The following is a 24097-nucleotide window of genomic DNA, read 5'->3' on the forward strand; positions in this document are numbered from 1 at the left end:
TGAAAGACCGTGAGAGAAGGAACAGTGAAATGCAACGCATCAAAGGAGGACAGAGAGTGAGAGGAGACCGAGGCAGAAAGAGAGAGACAGAGGCAGAAAGAGAGAGACATAGAGTTTTAGAGAGATAGAGAGAAGTGTAGAGGTATCACACAACTTTATTACACCAGAGAAGGAATGTCATAGCTACATTTAACACTTCACACTCTGGCCGGAAATTCACCCTAATTAAATAGGAGTGTTTTCCTCGTTGAAACATCTTCCTCAGTATCACTGCTAGTCTGTAGCACACACATTCAACTTTCATCAGCCTTGTTTGCAAACCCATGTTGGGATCATGTCGGGATCGAAGCAGCCTGACCCAGGAGTCTTCCTGAATCTTCCAGAAAGCTAATTTGACTGTCCCTACCTATCATGTAACCAAGAGGCCTCATTTCACACTGAAAACTATACTGTAGCCCTGCAATTTTCCTATTAGAAAACTCATCATTTACATCCATGAACGCGTGGATGCAAAAAGGAAACAAACAAATATCTTTGATGTCCTAATCTTACACCACAGAAGCGAGGGGTTGTTTGAACCAGGTCCAGCGTCCTCTCATCCCATCATAACAAACTCTCTTCACTGGCATGGCAACCCACCCTCCTCAGTATGTCCAAAATACAGCTGACAGAATTCACATACAAACAAATCTGCCCACATTATTCCAAATATATAGCGGTTACGCTGGTTGCCTCTCCCGTACCACTGAAACCCCTCCTGCTGACGTACGAAGCTCACGCCCCTCCATCCCTTCATTACCACTGAGCTCTGCAGGGGACGGTGATCTTTCAGTGTCATGGCAACGACCCCATGGAACACATTACCACAGCCTCTCTGTCTCTTTCCTGATCTCTTCTCTAAATCTGAACTTCAAACACACCTTTATTTCCTCATCCCTTTCTTGAACTGTAAACTATAGCTAAAACGTTTTTTTTTTTTGTTCTGACCACATTCTGGTACTGTTTCTAATCTGTTGGCTGTCCTGTGTCACATGTTTCATGTATGGATTATGTGACGTGACCTTGAGTATATGAAAGGGGGTATATAAATTAAACTGATGGCTTCTGTATGTGTGTGCATGAGTGTGTGGGTGTTTGTGGGTGTGTGCGTACGGGTGCGTGGGTGTGTGTGTGTGTGTGCATGAGTGTGTGGGTGTTTGTGGGTGTGTGCGTACGGGTGCGTGGGTGTGTGTGTGTGTGCATGAGTGTGTGGGTGTTTGTGGGTGTGTGCGTACGGGTGCGTGTGTGTGTGTGTGCAGCTGATTAGTGTTACACAGTACTGCAGCGCTCCGTGTGTTAGACGTTGCAGTACTGATATCAGAAAGCTTCCATATGCAAACGAATCCTCTACCAAATCCTCATTTTGCTCGTGTGCTGTGAGCACCCCTGAACAATTGAAGCTGCTTTTGAGAATCCTGGGGAGGTTTGGAAGAATGACAGCATTCAAGTCCAACAAAAGGAACCGGCTTTAAAAAATAATATTAAATGCAGGCCAGTCTTTAACTATATAGCAATTATGGGATCTCCAATCTGCAAGATATGTCATGCAGCTCTATATATAGCTCTCTCTACATAGTGTACATATATATATATATATATATATATATATATATATATATATATATATATATATATATATATATATATAATGTATTTATGTATTTATTTATTTATTTATTAGGGGTGGGCATAGATAATTTTTTTAAATCTAGATTAATCTCACTGAAATCTTGAAATTATTCTGGATTAATATGGCTCATTCAGAATATGCGTGCTACCCAAGTAATGACTAAAAGTGAGTTTTTGAGATAGGGTTTCTTAATACAGAGGGTGCATTAGACCAGGGGCTCATCTCCTGTTTCCAAAATGCATCAATGACTGCTTGAGGAAGCTGTTCTACTTTGATACTTGATATTTGAAAAATACATGCTCAATAAAATGTAGGCTACGTGTTCAATGGTTTATTCAGTTAAGCATGAAAATAGTACTGTATGCCTACATACGTCAGGGTTGCCAACTCTCACGCATGGAGCATGAGACACACGCATTTGACCGTTTTCACACGCTCTCACAACACACTTGCGATTTTTCATGCCAAAAAAAAAATCTAGTTTATTTATCTCTGATCCACATCTATGATTCAATAAGTTACTAGTTCGCTCTGGCGCCAACCACCGGCGATCGATTGATCGCGATATAACACTTAAATTGCGTCCATTTTACACCGCCCCATAAACAAATTTCATTTTCATCCATGATGTGAATCTCTCGTTCCACCACATCCCAAAAGTAATCTATTGGAGATCTGGTGATGGTGGAGGCCATTAGGGTACAGTGAACGTGTTATCCTGCTGGAAGTAGCCATCAGATTATGGGTACACTGTGGTCATAAAGGGATGAACACAGTCAGCAACAACACTCAGGTAGGCTGTGGTGTTGACACGATTCGGACTACCATCCGAATGTCGCAGCAGAAATTGAGACCCATCAGACCAGACGTTTTTCCAATCTTCTATTGTCCAATTTTAGTGAGCCTGTGCAAATTGTAGCCTCAGTTTCCTGTTCTTAGCTAACAGGAGTGTCACCCGGTGTGGTCTTCTGCTGCTGTAGCCCATCCACCTCAAGGTTCAACATGTTGTGTGTTCAGAGATGCTCTTCTGCATGTCTCGGTTGTAACGACTGGATATTTGAGTTACTGTTGCTGTTCTATCAGCTCAAACCAGTCTGGCCATTCTCCTCTGACCTCTGGAATCAACAAGGCTTTTGCGCCCAGAGAACTGCCACTCACTGGATATTTTCTCTATTTCAGACCTTTCTCTGTAAACCCTAGAGATGGTTGTGTGTGAAAATCCCAGTAGATCAGCAGTTTCTGAAATACTCAGACCAGCCCGTCTGGCACCAACAACCACGCCACGTTCAAAGTCACTTAAATCACCTTTCTTCCCCATTCTGAGTTTAACTGCATCAGATCGTCTTGGCCATGTCAACGTTCCTAAATGCATTGAGTTGCTGCCATGTGATTGGCTGATTCAACATTTGAGTTAATGAGCAGTTGGACAGGTGTACCTAATAAAGTGACCGGTGAGTATATATATATGTCACATTTAACCTCTCTCTCTCTCTCTCTCTCTCTCTATATATATATATATATATATATATATATATATATATATATATATATATATACACACACACACACACACACACACATTGGTGTGGACCAATATAAGCACAGTGTGGCATTATGTCAGACTGTTAATCAGACTGTGTGTGTGTTTGTGTGTGTGTGTAGCAATATAAGCACAGTGTGGTGTTTTATCTTAATCAGGCGGCATGTTCAGACAATTGTGCAGAGGAGAGAAGGGGAGGATGAAGGTTAGGAAGAGGAATGAGTACAATTATCACTGTGTCATTGCAAAAGTGTGTGTGTGTGTGTGTGTGTGTGTGTGTGTGTGTGTGTGTGTGTGTGTGTGTGTGTATGAATGAAGGCGAGGAGGTGGTTCTTTCCCTTTGTCTTTGAGCTGAATGACACTTCAGACACTATGAGAGAGGGAGAAGAAGGCAGGGACAGATCAAAGAAATGATGAGATAAAGGGACAGAGAGAGGGAGAGAGAGACAGAGAGTGAGATAGATTTTATGTATATTTGCATATATGTGTGTGTGTAAAGGAATGAGGTATTGAAAGACAACCTGTCAAGTTCAGGAGGAGCTATGCCTCATTCTGCTCTAAATAAGACTCCCTGTCCCCATCACTTTTGTGAGGAACCCCTCCCCACACCTGGACAGGGTTAGTCCAGGAACAACAGAGACATATGAACAGTAACGCTGCCCATTTACACACAGACGTTAGGTAACGGGTCCTCGGGAGACGTGGGTGTCCTAGCTGAGGCCTGTCTAACTTTCAGCTGGCAGCAAACCACAGATCGCCTTGATGTGCAGATTAGGTTTGAATACTCTCACATAATGGACGTGATTACTGGCTAAATATGGATAAATGGCTCTAAACGATGAATTGTAGGCTATGACCTTTCATAAATATCGTTTAGCTGCAACCTCAGCAGTCCAAATAGAAAAAAACATTCAGTTATATAAATTCAGTTATATAAATTAGAAGAAAAAAAACTTGAATGGGACCATCAGCCTTTGCCAGGATATTTAGTGAATATATCTGTAGAGACCTGGCAAATGGCTCTGCACTCATTAAGTGTAGCCATTTCCATAAAATACTGAGAGAGTTTCTGTTGGGACACCAACACACCAGTGATGAGTCCAGGAGCTGGTTCCCTGGCACTTCCTCTTTCTAAATAATTTAATTCTTCATTTCTGGACACTCAATCTATCTATACAATGTTTCTGCAATGAACACAATTCAAAATTCTAGTATATGACCAATTCATCAGAATTTTGCCCCTTTCGAAGTAAAATGAGTAGACTTAATGTTGCCTAAAGCTTATGTAAACTTACTAATATACACTAAACTTACATTAACTACAAAAAATACAAGAGTCTGCAATGTCAGACTAAGTTAATTTGCAGTTCACCAAAGTTTTGCAGTTTTGCCAGATCACTGAACTTGACTAAGCCATGCTTGGGTCTAAGCCTAAATCTAACCCTTACTTATGTTTTTATGCTGATAGACAAAAAGTGAATGAACCATCATAAAACAAAACTCAGAGCTAGATCAAAGTAAGCTTAAACTCCGCTACATTTCTGTGTACTTTACCAGGTGTTCTGATTTTCTGGTGTAATATGGGTGGTCTTACTGTTGGATAATGCTTCTCGACATACGTAAAATGTTAGGTTACTAATATGATTCTGTCAGCACTTGTTAACAAGGTTTATCATGTGCTTGGAACTCCAGAATCCTTAACAGTAGATTCAGAATTGACAGCTGTTGTAAGATTTTGATTCAACCTCCTTGCACCATTATATTCAGCTCTGTTAGCGTAGCATAGTGGGCTGTGAATGAAAACTGGGTGTTTCATGTTCCTGAACCAGGGTGACTCACTCTCAGCTGGATTCAAACAGCACTCCCCATGTACAGCAGACCATCTTACACCGAACGAGTCACCGACCAGCACGACCGTCCACCTGTAGAGCAGCTAGGGGAACTTGAGAAACCAAACCAAAAAAACCCCAAACAAACGCAGAAATGCCCGGACCAACCAGGTGCTAGCACTAGCTGGACATGAGGGGACTACTCAAGACAGCATGAGAAACTTCAACTAAGGCTGTCTGGGGAAAAGCTCTATATACTCTCAATGGAGAGCAAAAGGAAAAAAACCATAACTGCTCAAAAATGGCTTTCCAAGCCAAGCAGAAGGCTACAGTAAGCCAAGAAAAGAGAAAGAAGAGCCAGAGGAATACACAAGGGAGGTCAGGAACCTGGTGAGGGGTCGAGGGAACTCGAGAGGAATGGAATAACTGGAAACCCCAGAGATGACAGCCCTCCAGGACTCTCCCTGAAAGGCTGGGCCTGGATTCTGTCAGAACATTGAACAAAGACTGCGCACCAGGGAGACCGTGAGCTGCTCGTAAGTGGACAGGAGGACAGGTGGGCCTAATTACCTCTGATTACCCCGGAGCCATCCTGTGTCTCCCTCTTGTGGCTGAAGGCGGTCTAGCAGATGGTCTAGCCCTGGGCCATTATAATTCCTGGTTTTTGGTTTTTTTTTTTTGGCTAAGCTATAAATCCTGCTTAGCGAAGAAGGTTCTGCTGCAGAGAGAGCAAAGCTATTAGCTTTCTGTGCAGGGCCATAACCAGGATGCACATTGCTCTGAGATCAATATTATAGAAATGTGACCTGCTTCACATATCCCACACAAGGTAGGTTTATGTAAAATAAGCTTATCCTGTTTTATGTGACCTTCTTTAAATAAACCCCTGTTGAATATGTATATGTCTAATATAGCATTTATGAAGCTTTTTTGTGTTTTTCTTTTGCTGTTCCCTTGTTTTTTTACATAATGCTTGTTCATCAAAATCTTTCAATTTATAAATGTGGAACATAAAATCGGCTTATTTTTATTGTTTACACATTAGTATCCCATAAATCTCTGCATCTGTAAATGGCTACTACTTTTTGATAAACGGTTTTCATTAATCAAATGAGAACAATGAGAACAAATAATTTTTTTTTTACATTCTACTTTACATGAATTACTTACTTTATTTACCAAATTATTTTCCTCTAAAAATGCATGTTAAACTGACCTACAAAGTTTGCGTTGGATTAGATGGTAATATTCTTATTTAAGTTTTATTTCATTTAGACTGCCTCTCTGCATCTGTTTCTCTGTGCATGCAACTTTTAGCAAAAAGCAAAATGACTTTTGTACAGTGCACAGAGCAATCGTGGTGTGACGTGGAGGGACTGCGTCGCTACATAAAAAATTCACCAAACAGGGTAAACCAATTTTGATCTGTTGTAAACCTTTAAAGTGCCCACATGCATATATCACTATACTGGGTATCTATAAAACACGAAAAATGTTATTTATATTACAAATACCATAAAGTGTAATTATGATTCATATGTCTAAAAATGCTTCTGAAGGCTAAAGAGGAACACCAGACGCCTGACGTAATAGTGGCGTGCGGACTGACTGAGGCTTCGTGTTAAAGTGTTTTAGAAACCTCAAAGATGTCGGCATTGGGCCTGTGGGAGGAACTGAAGTGTCAGACTTGGAGTAGAGGACTCAACTGCTTTAACCTCGCCTGAATCTATGAAACCCACAGAGGCAAACTCACTGGTTAACATCTCACAGGACCCGTCCGGATACGTTAACATCTCCTAGGACCCGTCTGGATACGTTAACATCTCACAGGACCCGTCTGGATACGTTAACATCTCACAGGACCCGTCTGGATATGTTAACATCTCACAGGACCCGTCCGGATATGTTAACATCTCACAGGACCCGTCCGGATATGTTAACATCTCACAGGACCCGTCCGGATATGTTAACATCTCACAGGACTCGTCCGGATACGTTAACATCTCACAGGACTCGTCCGGATACGTTAACATCTCACAGGACCCGTCCGGATATGTTAACATCTCACAGGACCTGTCCGGATATGTTAACCTCTCACAGGACCCGTCCGGACATGTACACACACACGCAACCTCTCACCTTTGGTTTGCATGCACCTGTTCTTATCAGGTGAAAGTTTTTAACATTTCTTAAAAGGCACCTATAATGCTTCTCGTAAAAGCACCTGTAATGTAACATAATGAAATGCATAGTTCATACGAGCTAAGGACATCCATGGAGGTCGTTTCAGGAATACTTACCACCTAGCTTACAGTTTTATGCTAATATAGAGTGCAGCTGTTAAATTCGGCATGCAGGCAAAAAAAATAAATAAAAAACCCAGTAAATCACGTTCGAGCAGAAGTGACGTATACAGTTGATCTGATGTGAGCTGGTGTGTCCCAAGTCTGCCCTCAAGACGCCTTGAGCGCTTACGCCCCTGTTGTTCACCCTTTGAAGATGTCATGAAAGTGTGCATTTCAAAGAGGACCTAAGGGCTAGGCTAAGAACTGGGACAGGGCTACAGTGCACGCGTCTTCTTCATTTTCAGACAACCCACTCGGCCTACCTCGGGTGTGACGTCACGTGGTGCGAAGCCGGTGCCCCCAGTGGTCAGAATGAGGTTGAGCTCCTTTTCATCACACCAGTCCACCAGGGTCTCCTGAGGACCAACAGTACAACACAAGTCCGTCAGTAGCTTCTGCAGGAAATGCACATGTTGGAAGCACATGCTAAGTAATTAACCAGAAGCCACATGAGTGGAGTGAAATATTCCATAAGTGTATTAGCAATATTTGGATAAAGCTGAGATGATTTGGGCTATAATATTACTGACTGATGGGAAAGGATATTAAAGTATTCATGAAATAAATATTAATATTATTACTGTGGTACCTTCGCTGCACATTATAAATGTTATGATATGCATGACACGCCTCACACACACACACACACACACACACACACACACACACACACACACACACACACACACACACACACACGCACACACATACACACATGCACTATTAAAAAGCACACACATGTGCACATACCTTGATCTCATCAATTTCATCTGGAACAATTTTATAGGCTGAGATGGTTCCACCTAGCCTAGAAGACAAAAGCACCGTCATTTTATATTTAGTAATTGATTGGAACAGGCATTTCACAATTTGAAACTGCAGAAATCCATAATCATTCACAGTTCTTGTGGAGGACTAATGACGCATCTCGTAAATCTGGATAAAACATGTTTTATGTGCACTGTCCAAGCCCCTCGTGTAGAGATCGCGTGTGTTCATCTGCAGTGGCTCACACACACGTCTCTCCTGAGCAAGGGTTAGGCCACGGCTGATGTGTGTGACATGGTGCCCTCTGGTGGCCACATCGCGCATCAAGACAAGAGCAAGAACGAGAAAGGAATCGCCCAAGGCGGAAACTAAAGAGCGCTGTAGCCCGGTCTTATGTAAGGGCCTCCTTTTTGCGTGGTGCGCTATTTATAGGCCACTGCTGCATCGCGTATCCTCCTACGACAGCAGCTGGAAAGACTCCGGGTTCCTAATCTCCGGGCCCGTTTAAGCCCGAGCCGGACCGCTCGGTCGATATTCCGAACATACACCTGCGGCTTTCATTGTCGCATGATGATCCTGTTAAGCTGTTAAACGTTTTCAATGCAATGTTTCATACATACTGATGAATATATTATGCTATTCTGATGGTAATGTGTTCTCAGAATTAGACCTATTTTAAACACTTTTACTTGAATGACCCACCTAAGCAGAACAACATGGAAATAAATTTGCACATAAATCACTTCCACTTTGCTGCAGTCCTGGAGAGTAACCCTGCGCTAAAAGACTTCCCACTGTGAATCAAATTAACCTTACTTAACTAATTCTTGCATCATACAGGCTAAGACAGCTTCGTGAAACTACATTTAGGGAACTTGGCAGACTCTCTTATCCAGAGGGACTTGCATATTAATGAACGTCAGGATGCGCGCGCCCTGCGCGTCCCTGTGACCTTGGTGCTACCCGCTTTGATTCGGGTTGATCCACTTGCTCAAGTCGGCTCCAGACACTCCAACAGACTCTTGGCTTAAGTTGCGCTGCTTACTCCGAAATCCTGCATGATGAAACAGGCACGCGGATGACGCTTCTCCCGGGGAACCCTGCGCACGCGCCACAACAGAAGAACACTTTATCCAGCCCAGATAGACGAGCAGAAGGACGGATGAGCGTCCCTCTCTCCTCGTGAAGAGCTTTGTTTTGTTTCTAAGATGTTGCTCCTTTGATTTTGGTTTGTTTCTTCTTCGGTCCAAATGACAATATACTGTGCAGAAATAAATTGCCCCCTCCCCCCACTGTTTCCAAGGTAACCACTTCAGGTTGAGGCTTCTATTTGCAAGGAGCACGTACGTGTGTGTGTGTGTGTTTGGGATGCTGTGTTCTCCGTTTTGTTAAGTGCTTGTGTGTGTCTGTGACCAGAACGTGGGCTGGTTTCCATTTTAAGCAGAACAGGTTTCTTTGAGTGCTGGTTATACTGTGTTTTCCAAACAGATGTGAGATTTGGGCAGATATGTCCTGCAGATATGAGAATACACACGGCTCAGGGAGTCGTGGCATCACCACACTGAACATGTTCTTCTGACATCAGCTTGACTAGCTGTGACCTTTCTGGACATGCCCAGGACATTAGGACATTATTTTTATTTATAATTATTATTTGCTAATCATTTTAGTCATATTAAATAGTGGTCAGGTTTCACAAAACCCACACATTTCCCTATGGTTTTTACACATATATATTTGTTTTCTTTCTTTCTTTCTTTCTAACATGTTTTTTCTGCTTTTTGGCCCCTTATCGAAGTGTGCCCAGTCCCACAAAGCCGACCACCCTGTGTCAACACGTGTCATTGCTTAATCTCTTCTGAGCTGAATGCACTCTGGGGGAAACCAACCTTCTCTAAACCACTTAGCAGACAGACATCCGGGTTGGCCAGTGTCCCTGTCAGTCAGTTGGGAGGGAGGGACTAAGCCCCGCCCTTCCTGCCCAGGATGGATGGGGGTTCATCTAGCATCACTGTCAGTCATCAGAGTGCGAGGGACTAAGCTCCACCTCCTCACAGCTAATCGTTGCCTCGCTGACTGCTATGTTTAGCATCTCTGTGAACTGAACTGGGGATTGATCAATAGGATGAAACCAAATGCCTCTCACCAAATGACCAATAGGATGCAACCTATTTAGCCAAATGACCAATAAGATGCAACTAGCTTTCTAGCTACATGACAACTATATTTACTTTAGGTTTACGTAGGCTAAATCTACGCTAGGGTCTTTGATTACCATTTCTGATCATTACACCTACCGTTTGTTTCTGAGCCCTTGTCACTTGGAAGTGAGTTATAAGGAGTATAGCAGCTGAAATGTTCCCTTACGAAATGGGACACTGCCCTTCAAGAACCAGAGATGGACATTCCAGGTTCAGAAAGTAAAACTCCTTCCCAGGATTTCACTCAAGTTTGCTGGATTTTCTAATTAGTGCAAACCAGGTAAAATTAGTGGAATCAACACAATCCAGGAGGCAATTCACGAAAAAATCTTGGTGAGGACTTTCACGTTCTTTTATGTCCACCTCTGTCAAGAACATGCCACGTCATCAGTATTTGTTGAAGGCCTTCATGTAAATAGACTGGAGTTTTTGCTAGACATGTCTGAAACGCTGGCCTCAGCTGGGAGGATCTCTCTTGCGTGGGCCGTAGACGTCCTTTTGGGTTTGTCCGCAGTCGTTCACAACTTCGCTTTCATGTGTTTGTCGATCCCCAATAAAACAGAACACGGCTTCATTACTGGACTCCTTGCAGTGTTTGGGACGAAAACCTGCCAGTCTGCGCTGAAATGAGAGGTTCAGCACTACTTTAAGGACTACTTTCATTTTGGGCGTTGTAAGCCCTAACTGAGTTCAGCACTACTTTAAGAACTACTTTCATTTTGGCTATTGTAAGCCTTAACTGAAGGTATGCAAAATGAAAATGTCCCAATGAGGAAATGATATGCAGAAATCAGCAATAACATTATTACTGAGACATTGGAATAGCATCGGAACTACTAATGGTTTTTGTTCTTGTTATGACGAAGTGGACATTAAACAGACAACGGTTGTTGTAATTGTGCCATTTTATTTCATGGAGAACATACTTCCGTGTGTTTTTCTTTGGTTCTAAGTGCAGCCATGTTGTCAGCTGTCATGTTGTCAATCAAGACACACCCAAGGTGTGAATGCATGGAACTGAGAGGTGGGGAGAAGTGATAGGGCCAAGGGTGAAATGGGATTGGCCCCATGTCTAGGTCCTTTAGTTAATCTCCCTTCCTGTAGGTGGCAGTGCAGGCACAGGAGAGGACCCTGGCCTGGCACCCGGGCTCGCACCCTGGCCTCGCACCCTGGCCTGGCCCACTAATGTAATCTCGAAGGGCTGAGCGGACTCAGGCCGGTGGGGTCTCGCTTTGAGCGTGCGCGGTCAGGGCTGCCCTGCCAACGCTGGCCTAGAAGAGTCGCTCCCGCCATGAGAACAGGAGACTGTAGGAGACTGTAGGAGAGCACATGATGAGAATTGAGACACAGGGAGAAAGAAAGAGAGGAGTAGGGAGACAGGGAGGTGAGACAGAGAGAAAGGAGTAGGGAGACAGGGAGGTGAGACAGAGAGGAGTGGGGAGAATAAGCTGAGACAGGAATGGGGAGAGAGGGAGGTGAGACAGAGGGAGAGGAATGGGTAGGGACGTGAGACAGAGAGAGGATTAGGGAGACAGGGAGGTGAGACAGAGAGGAGTGGGGAGAATAAGCTGAGACAGGAATGGTGAGAGAGGGAGGTGAGACAGAGAGGAGTGGGGAGAGAGGGAGGTGAGACAGAGGGAGAGGAATGGGTAGGGACGTGAGACAGAGAGAGGAGTAGGGAGATGGAGCTGAGACAGGAATGGGGACTCAGAGATGTGAGACAATGAGAGGAAAAGATTGAACCCATGATATGTCCGCCTCCCTCTCTGACCTACCTCAGCATATGTCTACGGCCCAGATGTGAAGGTCTAACCCCCCCCCCCCCCCCCCCCCCACACACACACACACACACACACACACTTGCTCAACGTTTATAATAGAGCCTGTGTGCGGCTGGGAGGTTATTAATAATGCAGGGCTTTTGTACTGAGTGCAGAATTTCAGCACACTGCAGAGAGATACAGGAGTATGGGGGATCCCTCATTCCAGGCACACAACATCTCTCTGGCTCTCACTCTCTCTGTCTCTCCCTCTCTCTGTCTCACAACATCTCTCTGTCTCTCACTCTCTCTGTCTCACAACATCTCTCTGTCTCTCACTCTCTCTGTCTCACAACATCTCTCTGTCTCACAACATCTCTCTGGCTCTCCCTCTCTCTGTCTCACAACATCTCTCTGTCTCTCACTCTCTCTGTCTCACAACATCTCTCTGTCTCTCACTCTCTCTGTCTCACAACATCTCTCTGTCTCACAACATCTCTCTGGCTCTCACTCTCTCTGTCTCACAACATCTCTCTCTCTCACAACATCTCTCTGTCTCTCACTCTCTCTGTCTCACAACATCTCTCTCTCTCACAACATCTCTATGTCTCTCACTCTCTCTGTCTCACAACATCTTTCTGTCTCACAACATCTCTCTGTCTCTCTATCAAAACAATTCAGTATTGGCATGGCATAATAATAATAATAATAACAATAATAATAATAATAATAATAATAAAAATAATAAAAACCATAATTTCAGCAATACTCCTATTATGAAAATTCATTCTACAGTTACTGTTATCCACTCCGTCCTGCACAGAAAATCAAAATTACACTTGTGCATCAGCTGAGCACTCTACATATTACTGTGATTTTAAAACTGTAAATATTTAGGTGTGCATTTTGGCTTAATGGATCTATAAAAAGCTATATTTTTGGCAGAAATCAACATATTTAAACGCAAATATTACAATATTACGTAGGATTCATGACACTGCCCACCATACCCATATCCTGTTGGCCACAGATATTGTAGCACAGAGTTCTGAAGACCCATCTGTAAAGAGTACTGTGAAGTGTATTTATGCACTCTAACCTATATGCAGCAGCTAGGGATCCTTCTCTGAGCAGACACCTAAGCACTTTTGTAAGTTGCTCTGGATAAGAGCATCTGCTAAAGGCTATAAATATAAAAGTAAATGCAATCCACAGGATCCCACACTCCAGTCCACACGATCCCAAACTCCAGTCCACATGATCCCACACTCCAGTCCACATGATCCTAAACTCCAGTCCACACGATCCCACACTCCAGTCCACACGATCCCAAACTCCAGTCCACACGATCCCAAACTCCAGTCCACATGATCCCACACTCCAGTCCACATGATCCCAAACTCCAGTCCACATGATCCCAAACTCCAGTCCACATGATCCCACACTCCAGTCCACACGATCCCAAACTCCAGTCCACACGATCCCAAACTCCAGTCCACACGATCCCAAACTCCAGTCCACATGATCCCACACTCCAGTCCACATGATCCCAAACTCCAGTCCACATGATCCCAAACTCCAGTCCACATGATCCCACACTCCAGTCCACACGATTCCACACTCCAGTCCACACGATCCCAAACTCCAGTCCACATGATCCCACACTCCAGTCCACACGATTCCACACTCCAGTCCACACGATCCCAAACTCCAGTCCACACGATCCCACACTCCAGTCCACATGATCCCACACTCCAGTCCACATGATCCCACACTCCAGTCCACACAATCCCAAACTCCAGTCCACATGATCCCAAACTCCAGTCCACATGATCCCACACTCCAGTCCACACGATCCCAAACTCCAGTCCACATGATCCCACACTCCAGTCCACATGATCCCACACTCCAGTCCACATGATCCTAAACTCCAGTCCACACGATCCCACACTCCAGTCCACACGATCCCACACTCCAGTCCACATGATCCCACACTCCAGTCCACATGATCCCACACTCCAGTCCACATGATCCCACACTCCAGTCCACATGATCCCAAACTCCAGTCCCTGCAGGATGTTGCTGTGAGCTTTTGGGTTTATGCTTAGAGGCTAGATTGTTGGTATAAGGTATCTACGTACGTCATAATGTGTGTTAACATAGGTCCACACATGCTCCTATCTACAGTGTTTTACAGGTGCACGTACTGGACTACAGCCCATCTAAAGGTAACAATCTTTGTGAAATGTTCGCTTACAAGGTAGATGTATCTAATATAATGGCTGGGATTGTATACTGTTAGTCTACCTGCATCCCTTACAGTTGTGTGATTGTGTAAGATGTTCCACTGTGCATGCGTATATGTTCGTTCATGTGCGTGCATGTGTGTGTGTGTGTGTGTGCATGCATGTGTGTGCATGTGCCCTTGTACACACACACACACACACACACACACACACACACACACACACAGATCTTTGGCCTAATAAGAGGAACTGACATTAGACTCCCTATGTACAGGGTAACCGTGGCAATAAAGTCGACAGATGTGTGTGTGTGTGTGTATGTGTTTGAGTGATTGCGTGAGTTCAAACTGCAAAGCACGCTGATATATGTATCCATCAGATCTGCAGTGGAGAACATGACGAGCCCATGACACGGGTGCCCCCTGGACCCAAAGTTACCCTAGAGCAGATACCAGCAGTTAACAAGGCACAGGACAAGTGGCACAGCCCTGCAAGCCCGTGGTTCCTTTGTCACACACATCTGTGCGATGACGCTGGTGAGCTCCCCTCTCTGACTGGAGCGTTGGACACAGCACGGTGGCCTAGTAAGGACATAAAGCTGTGGTGCAGTAATAGGAGGCTATAGGAGTAACAAACGTGGCTGACATCAAAGGCAGTCCTAGCAGTGCGTGTAAGTTTAGCCTAGCCTGTGTGTCATTTTAGCCTGAATGTACACGCATGTGCATCACGAGTGTGCACGCGCGTGTGTGTGTTAACTTACAGAGAAGGGTCGTGCACAAGTTCTTTGAGGTTGACGCCACTGCGGTCTTCGGCGAGGTTATGAAAGCAGCTGTCACTCACTACAGGGAGAAAGAGAGAACCTATTAATTGACTCCTGCCATTGGCGTATAAAACAGGAAAAACAGCGAGACACTCCCCACCCTAACACACAAAAAAGCTAATCGGAACAATATATTAAATGCAAAACAAACTAATATCACAGTCTGTTGAAGAAGATGAAACCTTGTTGAAAAAAATCGACAGTAGGACCTTTGGAACAGTGGGACATGCTGAAGGTGTTTGGGGTGGAGGGAAACATCAGGGTGGTGGCACCTTTAATGACTGAACATCAGGGTGGTGGTTGGCACCTTTAATAACTGAACATCAGGGTGGTGGTGGCACTCAACTTCAACTCAACTCAACTTTACTTGTATAGCCCTTTACAGAACAGCCTCGGCTGGGTCATAGTGCTTTACAGAGTAGGTAGTAAATGTAAAAACAGACAAGATTATTAGGCACCTTTAATGTCTGAACATCAGGGTGGTGGCTGGCACCTTTAATGACTGAACATCAGGGTGATGGCTGGCACCTTTAATAACTGAACATCAGGGTGATGGCTGGCACCTTTAATGACTGAACATCAGGGTGATGGCTGGCACCTTTAATGACTGAACATCAGGGTGATGGCTGGCACCTTTAATGACTGAACATCAGGGTGATGGCTGGCACCTTTAATGACTGAACATCAGGGTGATGGCTGGTACCTTTAATGTCTGAACATCAGTGTGATGGTTGGCACCTTTAATATCTGAACAGGATTTCACCGGCGTAGATGGATGTGGTGATGACAGCAATGTGCAGAGGGACTTAAGAGGCTGACCAGTTCTTAGGGGTCAAAACAGTGTGTTAAAAACATCCAAAAGTACAGAGTCTACGTCTCTACAGAGTAGAACCACCTAGGAAGACCGACACAAACGGTGATTCCAATCCAAAGATCTCACCACACTAAACTTCCTGTAGTTTCTAAGGGATAGTGCACAGCAGGCTAGGGGTGAATACAGTCATGAATGTGTATGTGATGTTGGCTCACTGCTATAGTGGAGAAATCATGGAGAAATCTACATAAAGCAAATGACATATTGGATTAGGGAAGCGCCGATCTACTAGCAGACTAGTATGAGAATGCAGATGAGACAGTGTTTAAGTGGTGTTATATATATATATATATATATATATATATATATATATATATATATATATATATATATATATATATATATATGCTGCAGTAGTGTGTGTGTGTGTGTGTGTGTGTGTGTAGCTGCAGCATTCTTCAAAGGAATATTAATTTCATCCTTCTGCAGGAAAGCTGCATGTTACTGAAGATCAGAGAACGAGAGAGGAAGTGAGGAGACGACTGGCATCACGGAGCACCTATGAGATCGCTTGCACACCACTGGCCTGGGGGAGGGGCATGCCAGACCTGCACTGTGGGGAGGGGCCTGGGGTGGGGAGTATTTTAAATAGTCAGAATATTCCCAGTAATGTTCCATCAATCTCCTGGAGCACCAATGAATATGTCCATAGTATTAAGAACTCAAGACTACAATAAAATCATGGAGAAGATGACATAGCCCTCCATATGAGGATCCACGGACACCTAGAAGCCATCTGCCTACCTTTGGTAATCTCATTAATTCGGTTGTAATCATGGCAGCTGGATAAACTTACCCTAACCCAAAAGTCCCCGTGGACACCTTAAAGCTAAACGTTTCCTACGTCGCCCAATCGGAATCGCAGATGCCATCTACAAATGCAAACCTCTCGCGTAGTCAAGTGTGATGTGCTAACAGTGGCGAGTGTCGCAGGAGCCGGCGCGAAAGCCTTTGACTAAAGAGGCGTGAACTCTGCAGGCTGGAGCATCTGAAGAGCTCGCCAGGCGGCGTGGCCGAGGTGCTCCGGCCCCGGCCAAGACACGGCGGGCAGGAGGGTTTTGCTAAGTGCCTCCCTGCTGATGCCCCATCTGTCCAGCACTGCAGACAAGATGGAGGGCACCAACCTCAGCCGTGACCCAGACGAGTCCAGAGGGACAGAGCAACTCAGACATAGGCACCACACACACACACACACACACAAACACACACACACACACACACACACACACACACACACACACACACACACACACACACACACACACACACACACACACACGAACTGACCCCATGGCATTCTAAATGTAAATTAGAGATGTTGAGAATCTTGCTGTCAGGTGTCAGGAGTCAGGAGTCACGTGTCAGGACTCACGTGTCAGGAGTCAGGAGTCAGGTGTCAGGAGTCACGTGTCACGTGTCACGTGTCAGGTGTCAGGTGTCAAGAGTCAGGAGTCACGTGTCAGGAGTCAGGAGTCAGGTGTCAAGAGTCAGGAGTCACGTGTCAGGAGTCAGGAGTCAGGTGTCAGGAGTCAGGAGTCAGGTGTCAAGAGTCAGGAGTCACGTGTCAGGAGTCAGGTGTCAGGTGTCAAGAGTCAGGAGTCACGTGTCAGGAGTCAGGAGTCAGGTGTCAGGTGTCAAGAGTCAGGAGTCACGTGTCAGGAGTCAGGTGTCAGGAGTCAGGTGTCAGGTGTCAGGTGTCAGGTGTCAAGAGTCAGGAGTCACGTGTCAGGAGTCAGGAGTCAGGTGTCAGGTGTCAGGTGTCAGGTGTCAGGTGCTTCTCCTGCTCCAACACACCTAACTAGGGCCACCAAGGCCTTGTTGGTTAACTGAGGAGACGTGTGTGTTTTAACTGCATGAGCTGAAAGATCCAAGAGACTCATAACGACCCGCATAATGAATCATTGGGTCTGAATGGGGTGTGCTGTGTGTGTGGGTGTGCGCGCACGCCTCCTAAATGAGGCATGTGAAGAAACACATCTGCTCAAGCTTGGCCAAGTGGGCCACGTCTGTGGAATAAAGGGGGCGTTTTTCCTGAAGGTCACCCCCCAGCAGGTGGTCTCCTCTAGGTTGGGCATGTGTGTTAGAACACCATCAAGTAGCTTTATACCGCTGCACTGACGCAGAGCAAGACCATGGCGCTGGGAAGGTTCTATGGGCCGGGCCACCTGACTGCTTGGTTCTGTACTAGACTTATAATTAAATTTGGGCCACTTATACATACTAATATAAAGAGAAGGAAAATACAAATAAACTGTATGGTCAAAAGTATGTGAACACCCCTCCTAAGGGTTATTTCAGGTGTTTCAGCCATACCCAGTACAACAGGTGATTATAATCAAGCTCATAGCCATGCAGTCTCCATCATGGTCTTCATCTCCATCCCCATATCCATCTTCATGTCCGGCAATGCGATCTCCAAAGACATCCTGGTGGAGCAACTGAAGATCTCAGTGACTTCAACACTTTCATTGTCACAGGACGCCAGCATCACTCTGAGTTTGTGCTGTTGGAAGCACCCCGATCTTCCTTGAGCGCTAATGCTGTGGCACAAACAGACATGTGTGGGCTGGGTGAATCCTGGAGAACACAAGCTCTCTGAACGCCCATCGCCAACAGTGACGTTTGGTGCAGGAGTGACGATGGTCATTGGCTGGGCTCCTCTAAGCTGTTCTAGGATCGGTCAAGAATAATGTTAATACTACAACATACACATACTTTTTGAAGACCTTTGTGGAAGTGATGTATTTTGCAGCGCATTAAAACACATCAGACGTCAGACAATCGTGCTGTGAGTTGGAGTTTCATTCTACAGGACACCCATCTGGAACATCTGGCACTGAGGTGACAGCTGCTAGGTGTGTAGCCACACATCTGAGACCACCATGCTCCTCAACCCTCATGACAAAGAACCTCCAGAAGAACACCTCTGAAGAACATCCCCTGAAGAACAGCTCTTCTGAGTATGAAAAATCATTTTCGCCATCATTACCATCGCTATCCTCATCATCACCATCATCACCATCACATCACCATCATCATCATCATCACCACCATCACCACCATCATATCCAATGCATATTCCCTTCATTCATTCTGAAATCTGAATTCATCTTCATTCTGCATGAGTCAGAGCTACGCCATACGACATACACGACCACAAACCACTCTATCGCACACACTCGCACATACATGAACACATACGCAACCCAGACACGCACACACACACACACAGACGCTCACACAAACATTTACGCTCACACACACACCCACGCCCACAGTCTCGCAGTCTGGGATGGCGTCAAATCCGTACGCGTGGTGCTGTGAAATGTGACACGCGTGGTGGAGGCGGAGCCTGATCAAACAGAGCGGGAAGCTCAGCCGGGCGTCTGAAGGCTAATGGCGTGTTCTCCGTTCAGCTGAACACACTTTCAATTTTCTTTCAGGAAGTCTCGTAACATCGGTTACAGCTGTGGTGTCGTATGTATTCTGCAGGTGATGAGTTTGAATGGGGAGGTTGATCCAGGCTGGATCAGGTTGGGAAAATCCAGACAAGATCTAGAGCAGGTTAGAAGGATCCAGGTTGGGGCAGGTTAGAAGGATCCATGCTGGGGCAGGCTGGTAGAAAACCAGACAGGTATCAATTCACTATATGAGAGGTTACAGGCATAAACGCTATGATTAAGAAGCAGAAAAAACTAATTCATGATTTTCTCTTCTTTTCATTTTAGTTGAACCTTCGTGGCAATTTTGCAGTCTGCTGTTCTTGTGTGTGGGCGTGCATGTGAGTGTGTTTGTGTGTGTGTGTGTGTGTGTGTGTGTGTGTGAGTGTGTTTGTGTGTGTTAGTAGTTACATGATGTACAATCAGAAAACTACCTGGACTCTCCTCACGCCTGCCTGACTATGAATGCAGAGGAAATTTCAATTGTAAAATTCCATTTCACGTCCAATTCAGAGGTGCCGTGCCGTGCTGGTATGGTGTTAGTCATGTCCTCCCACGGTGAACCGGGCACTGGAAATAACTACCTACCCCACCAAAGTCATCACAATGTTCTATGCAAACCTTTAATAAGGCCGTGCTTTGTTACTCGTTCCAGGCTCATGCTGGTTTCGCATGCGGGCCGACTCACCGTGCGATAATCACTCATGTGCTAAATGCTCGCTGGCTGTGGAGCGCTAACACAGGAAGGGATCTCGAGCACCCGACCAATCTGTGAGCAGAGAACGTGCGCACCTGGCCAATGGAAACACACATGGATGCGGGTAGGGATCGATTGATTGGTGGATGGAAGAGAAGTGGCAGAGCAGAGGACACAGGGACAGGCGTGGACTGTGAGTGGACGAGGGGACAGGTCAGGACTGTGAGTGGACGAGGGGACAGATGTGGACTGTGAGTGGACCAGGGGATAGATGTGGACTGTGAGTGGACCAGGGGACAGATGTGGACTGTGAGTGGACGAAAGGACAGGTGTGGACTGTGAGTGGATGGCGGGATGCTGGCTGTCCATCTGATCAAGGCCTGAGTCATGAACGCTGCACGCAGGTGAGTGAAGCCATATGTGTCATATACATGTGTGTCATATACATATGTGTCATATACATGTGTGTCATATACATATGTGTCATATACATGTGTGTCATATACACGTGTGTCAGATACGTGTCAGATACGTGTCATATACATGTGTGTCAGATACATGTGTGTCATATACATGTGTGTCATATACATGTGTGTCATATACACGTGTGTCAGATACGTGTCAGATACGTGTCATATACATGTGTGTCAGATACATGTGTGTCATATACATGTGTGTCATATACATGTGTGTCAGATACATGTGTCATATACACGTGTGTCAGATACGTGTCATATACATGTGTGTCAGATACATGTGTGTCATATACATGTGTGTCAGATACATGTGTGTCAGATACATGTGTGTCAGATACATGTGTCATATACATGTGTGTCATATACATGTGTGTCAGATACATGTGTGTCAGATACATGTGTGTCAGATACATGTGTGTCAGATACATGTGTGTCATATACATGTGTGTCAGATACATGTGTGTCATAAACATGTGTGTCAGATACATGTGTGTCAGATACATGTGTGTCATATACATGTGTGTCATATACATGTGTGTCATATACACGTGTGTCAGATACGTGTCAGATACGTGTCATATACATGTGTGTCAGATACATGTGTGTCAGATACATGTGTGTCATATACATGTGTGTCATATACATGTGTGTCAGATACATGTGTCATATACATGTGTGTCATATACACGTGTACAAAAGGCCCTACAGGAGCGTAACCATTTAACTGGCTGGACGTGACGTCATCACTCTGGCAGTTGACGAGTTCGTTTCAGTTGGTCTTTGTGGGGAGCCCGTTGTGCGATGTTCGTCGAGGGATTTTGATTGTATATAGTGCATCGTTCGTGCGTACATGACTTAATGTAAGTTTATTGTTGTTCTGGATGGCGGAGGATGTAATGTAGTAGTAGTTGTAATGTAATATGATCACGTTTGCGTTCGTATGATCACGTTTGCGTTCGTGTGATCACGGCGCTTTGAGTTCACCGCACGGGTTTAGCTAACTTGTTAGCGGTTAGCACGTGATTATTAAGTTAGTTCAGTTACGATGACTTGTTTCTTTACAGTGTGTGTTATGTCCGACCCTTACGTTTGTATATTTGTTACCTTATAACTATTTACATAGCATACTATTTCGCTGTTATGAGTAGTTACATATTTCGTTGTACAGCGTTATTAAGTCATTAAGACAATTGCATATATTCGCCACCAGAGGGTGCAAAGGCACCAGTTGTACTGTTTATTCTATTTGTGCTTGTTATCTGTAAATGGAGATTATACATCTCATATCTGTATTTGTATTTTCAGAACCACACACACAACTACACATTTGCACTATACACAGCCATCCTGTAACACACACCTCACATTCATATCCCTGCCTTGAACTGAAGAATAAAGAGTTGAATGCATTTTGGCCTCAAGTGGTGTTCTGGCCGACACACCGGGGTTGAATATAGCAAAAGAGGGTAGACCAGTGACCAGCTCTAACTCTCAAGTTTAGTCTTCACTACATTTAATGGTCCTTCGAGCCGGATAGAGCTGTGTTTACCCCCTGAAGATGGATGCAGTACAACAACACGAGGCAGAGGATGTACGTCCCAAGCGGCGTCTACGGCTCCCAACTCGCTATGAAGATTATGAGGTAGCATTAGCCGGTTATCATCCTCACAGACATGGACACGATGACGGGCGGAATCCGTATCAGGAGGGAAGGGCCAAGATGACCACCCTCAACTACACTCACGGTTCACCACGCCACCAGCCCGTGGGATATGATGAGGATTGGACAGAGGCAGATGCATGCTATCCTGGCACCAGTCTGACGCTTGAAGCAGAAGACCAGAGGGCATCTCAGCTACGCTCAGATCAAGTATACAGGGGAGCGACACGAGATTACTCTACTCCACATCCATACTCTCTCTCTCGGCAGCCTGAAGAGGATATCAGAGTAGAGCTGGAGGAGATTCAGCATGAACGGCTCTTACTCCGACAATCACAGCAGCGCATTTCATCTGACCTAGCTGAACTTCGCTCCATCAGAGCAGATATGAAGGAGCTTGTAGATACAGCTCGTCACTTCCAGTCTGACCAAAGTCCTCTTCATAGCACACAACTGAAACAAGACGCCTGTGTTAGTAGACAGGACCCAACCCCAGCACAGATGTGGCCATCCTGCAAGAGCGAACCAGATATCGAGGAGGATGACTGGCCTGCGCCGCCTTCCTGGCCAGACAATTCAGAAGAAGTGCAACCATCTAGCGACCAACCGCTAACGGACCGCCTCGACCAGATGATTAGAGAGCTTCAGGCCCTCAAGATGGAGGCTCAGGCAACTGACAAGAGTATACATCTTAAGGCGAAGACATCTCCTCAAGCTCCAGTTCGCAACGCAAACGCTGATGGAGGACGCCATTCACGTGGAACTACTCACTCGCCTCAGGTAGTAAGCACCAGGACCACAGCACCCCCTCCTAGTTCCTGGACTCTACCGATGAGGTCGCAACGTCTTGAACGACAGTCGACAGTTCCACAGCCTGCAGCTCCCGCCCGATCGCGGCCACCTCTTCACACGCAGTCCCTCCATCACAGCTCCTCCGTGGCGGAGACATCTTACAGAGGGCCTCGTCCCACCATACCCAACTTCACAAACCGACACCCTAGTGAGTTTGCTCGACTGAAGATCGCATTGGAGAACCTCTTGCCCGCTGATGGGACTGAGCTATTCAAATATCAGGTACTGGTAGATCACCTGAAACTGGAGGAGGCTACGCTTATTGCAGACGCCTACTTGCACTCCCCAACGCCCTACACAGACACTATGGCAGCGTTGAGTGACAAGTTCGGCCAGCCCCATCAGGTAGCACTGAAGCGAATCGCTACAGTAATGGACTCCCCAGACGTGAGACGTGGGGACACCGCTGCCTTTGAGAAGTTTGCGCTTCAGATCCAGTCACTGGTGGGCATGCTCCGAACACTAGGCCCAGAAGGAGAAGTGGAGTTACAGTGTGGCTCACATGTGGCCCGACTGCTTAGTAAGCTACCAACCGAGCAGAGGGCAGAGTTTCGCCGCCGCATGTTCTACCACTCTGGGACCAGCTACACCCTGCTTGACCTTGCAGCATGGCTGAATTATGAGGCCTGGTGCCAAGATTTTGATGGCCAGCTACCTGCAAAGGGGACCAGGGAAGGACAGAGGCCTAGATTAGAGCCGCGTCAGGGAAGGAGATCAGCCACAGTTCTGCATGGCGCTGGCGAAGCAACGAAGAAGGAGAGCACTCCACCCAAGCAGGCTTTCTCGCAAGGGAAGAGCCAGCCCTATTGCCCCTTCTGTGACAGTTCAGAGCATTACCTCAGTCAGTGTACAGCGATATCTAAGCTTACCAAAACGCAAGTAGCGGACTGGATAAGGACCAGCCGGAGATGCTGGAGATG

The 24097-nt window shown here is 45.6% G+C and overlaps 1 protein-coding gene across 9 annotated transcripts in view; it reads right to left on the reverse strand.

Moving 5' to 3' along the window:
• The window catches only part of gphnb (gephyrin b), a 119727-nt gene that overhangs the window by 51980 nt on the left and 43650 nt on the right, over positions 1–24097 (reverse strand). For all 9 annotated transcript variants that reach the window (XM_077017690.1, XM_077017689.1, XM_077017688.1 and 6 more), the window contains exons 2-4: positions 15119–15197; positions 8134–8191; positions 7647–7739 (exon numbers count right to left, since the gene is read on the reverse strand). In XM_077017690.1, the coding sequence (XP_076873805.1) occupies positions 7647–7739; positions 8134–8191; positions 15119–15197 (230 nt within the window). The remainder of the gene's footprint in view (positions 1–7646; positions 7740–8133; positions 8192–15118; positions 15198–24097) is intronic.

The sequence above is a fragment of the Brachyhypopomus gauderio genome, chromosome 9, assembly GCF_052324685.1.
Source record: "Brachyhypopomus gauderio isolate BG-103 chromosome 9, BGAUD_0.2, whole genome shotgun sequence".
In the NCBI taxonomy this organism is placed as follows: domain Eukaryota; kingdom Metazoa; phylum Chordata; class Actinopteri; order Gymnotiformes; family Hypopomidae; genus Brachyhypopomus; species Brachyhypopomus gauderio.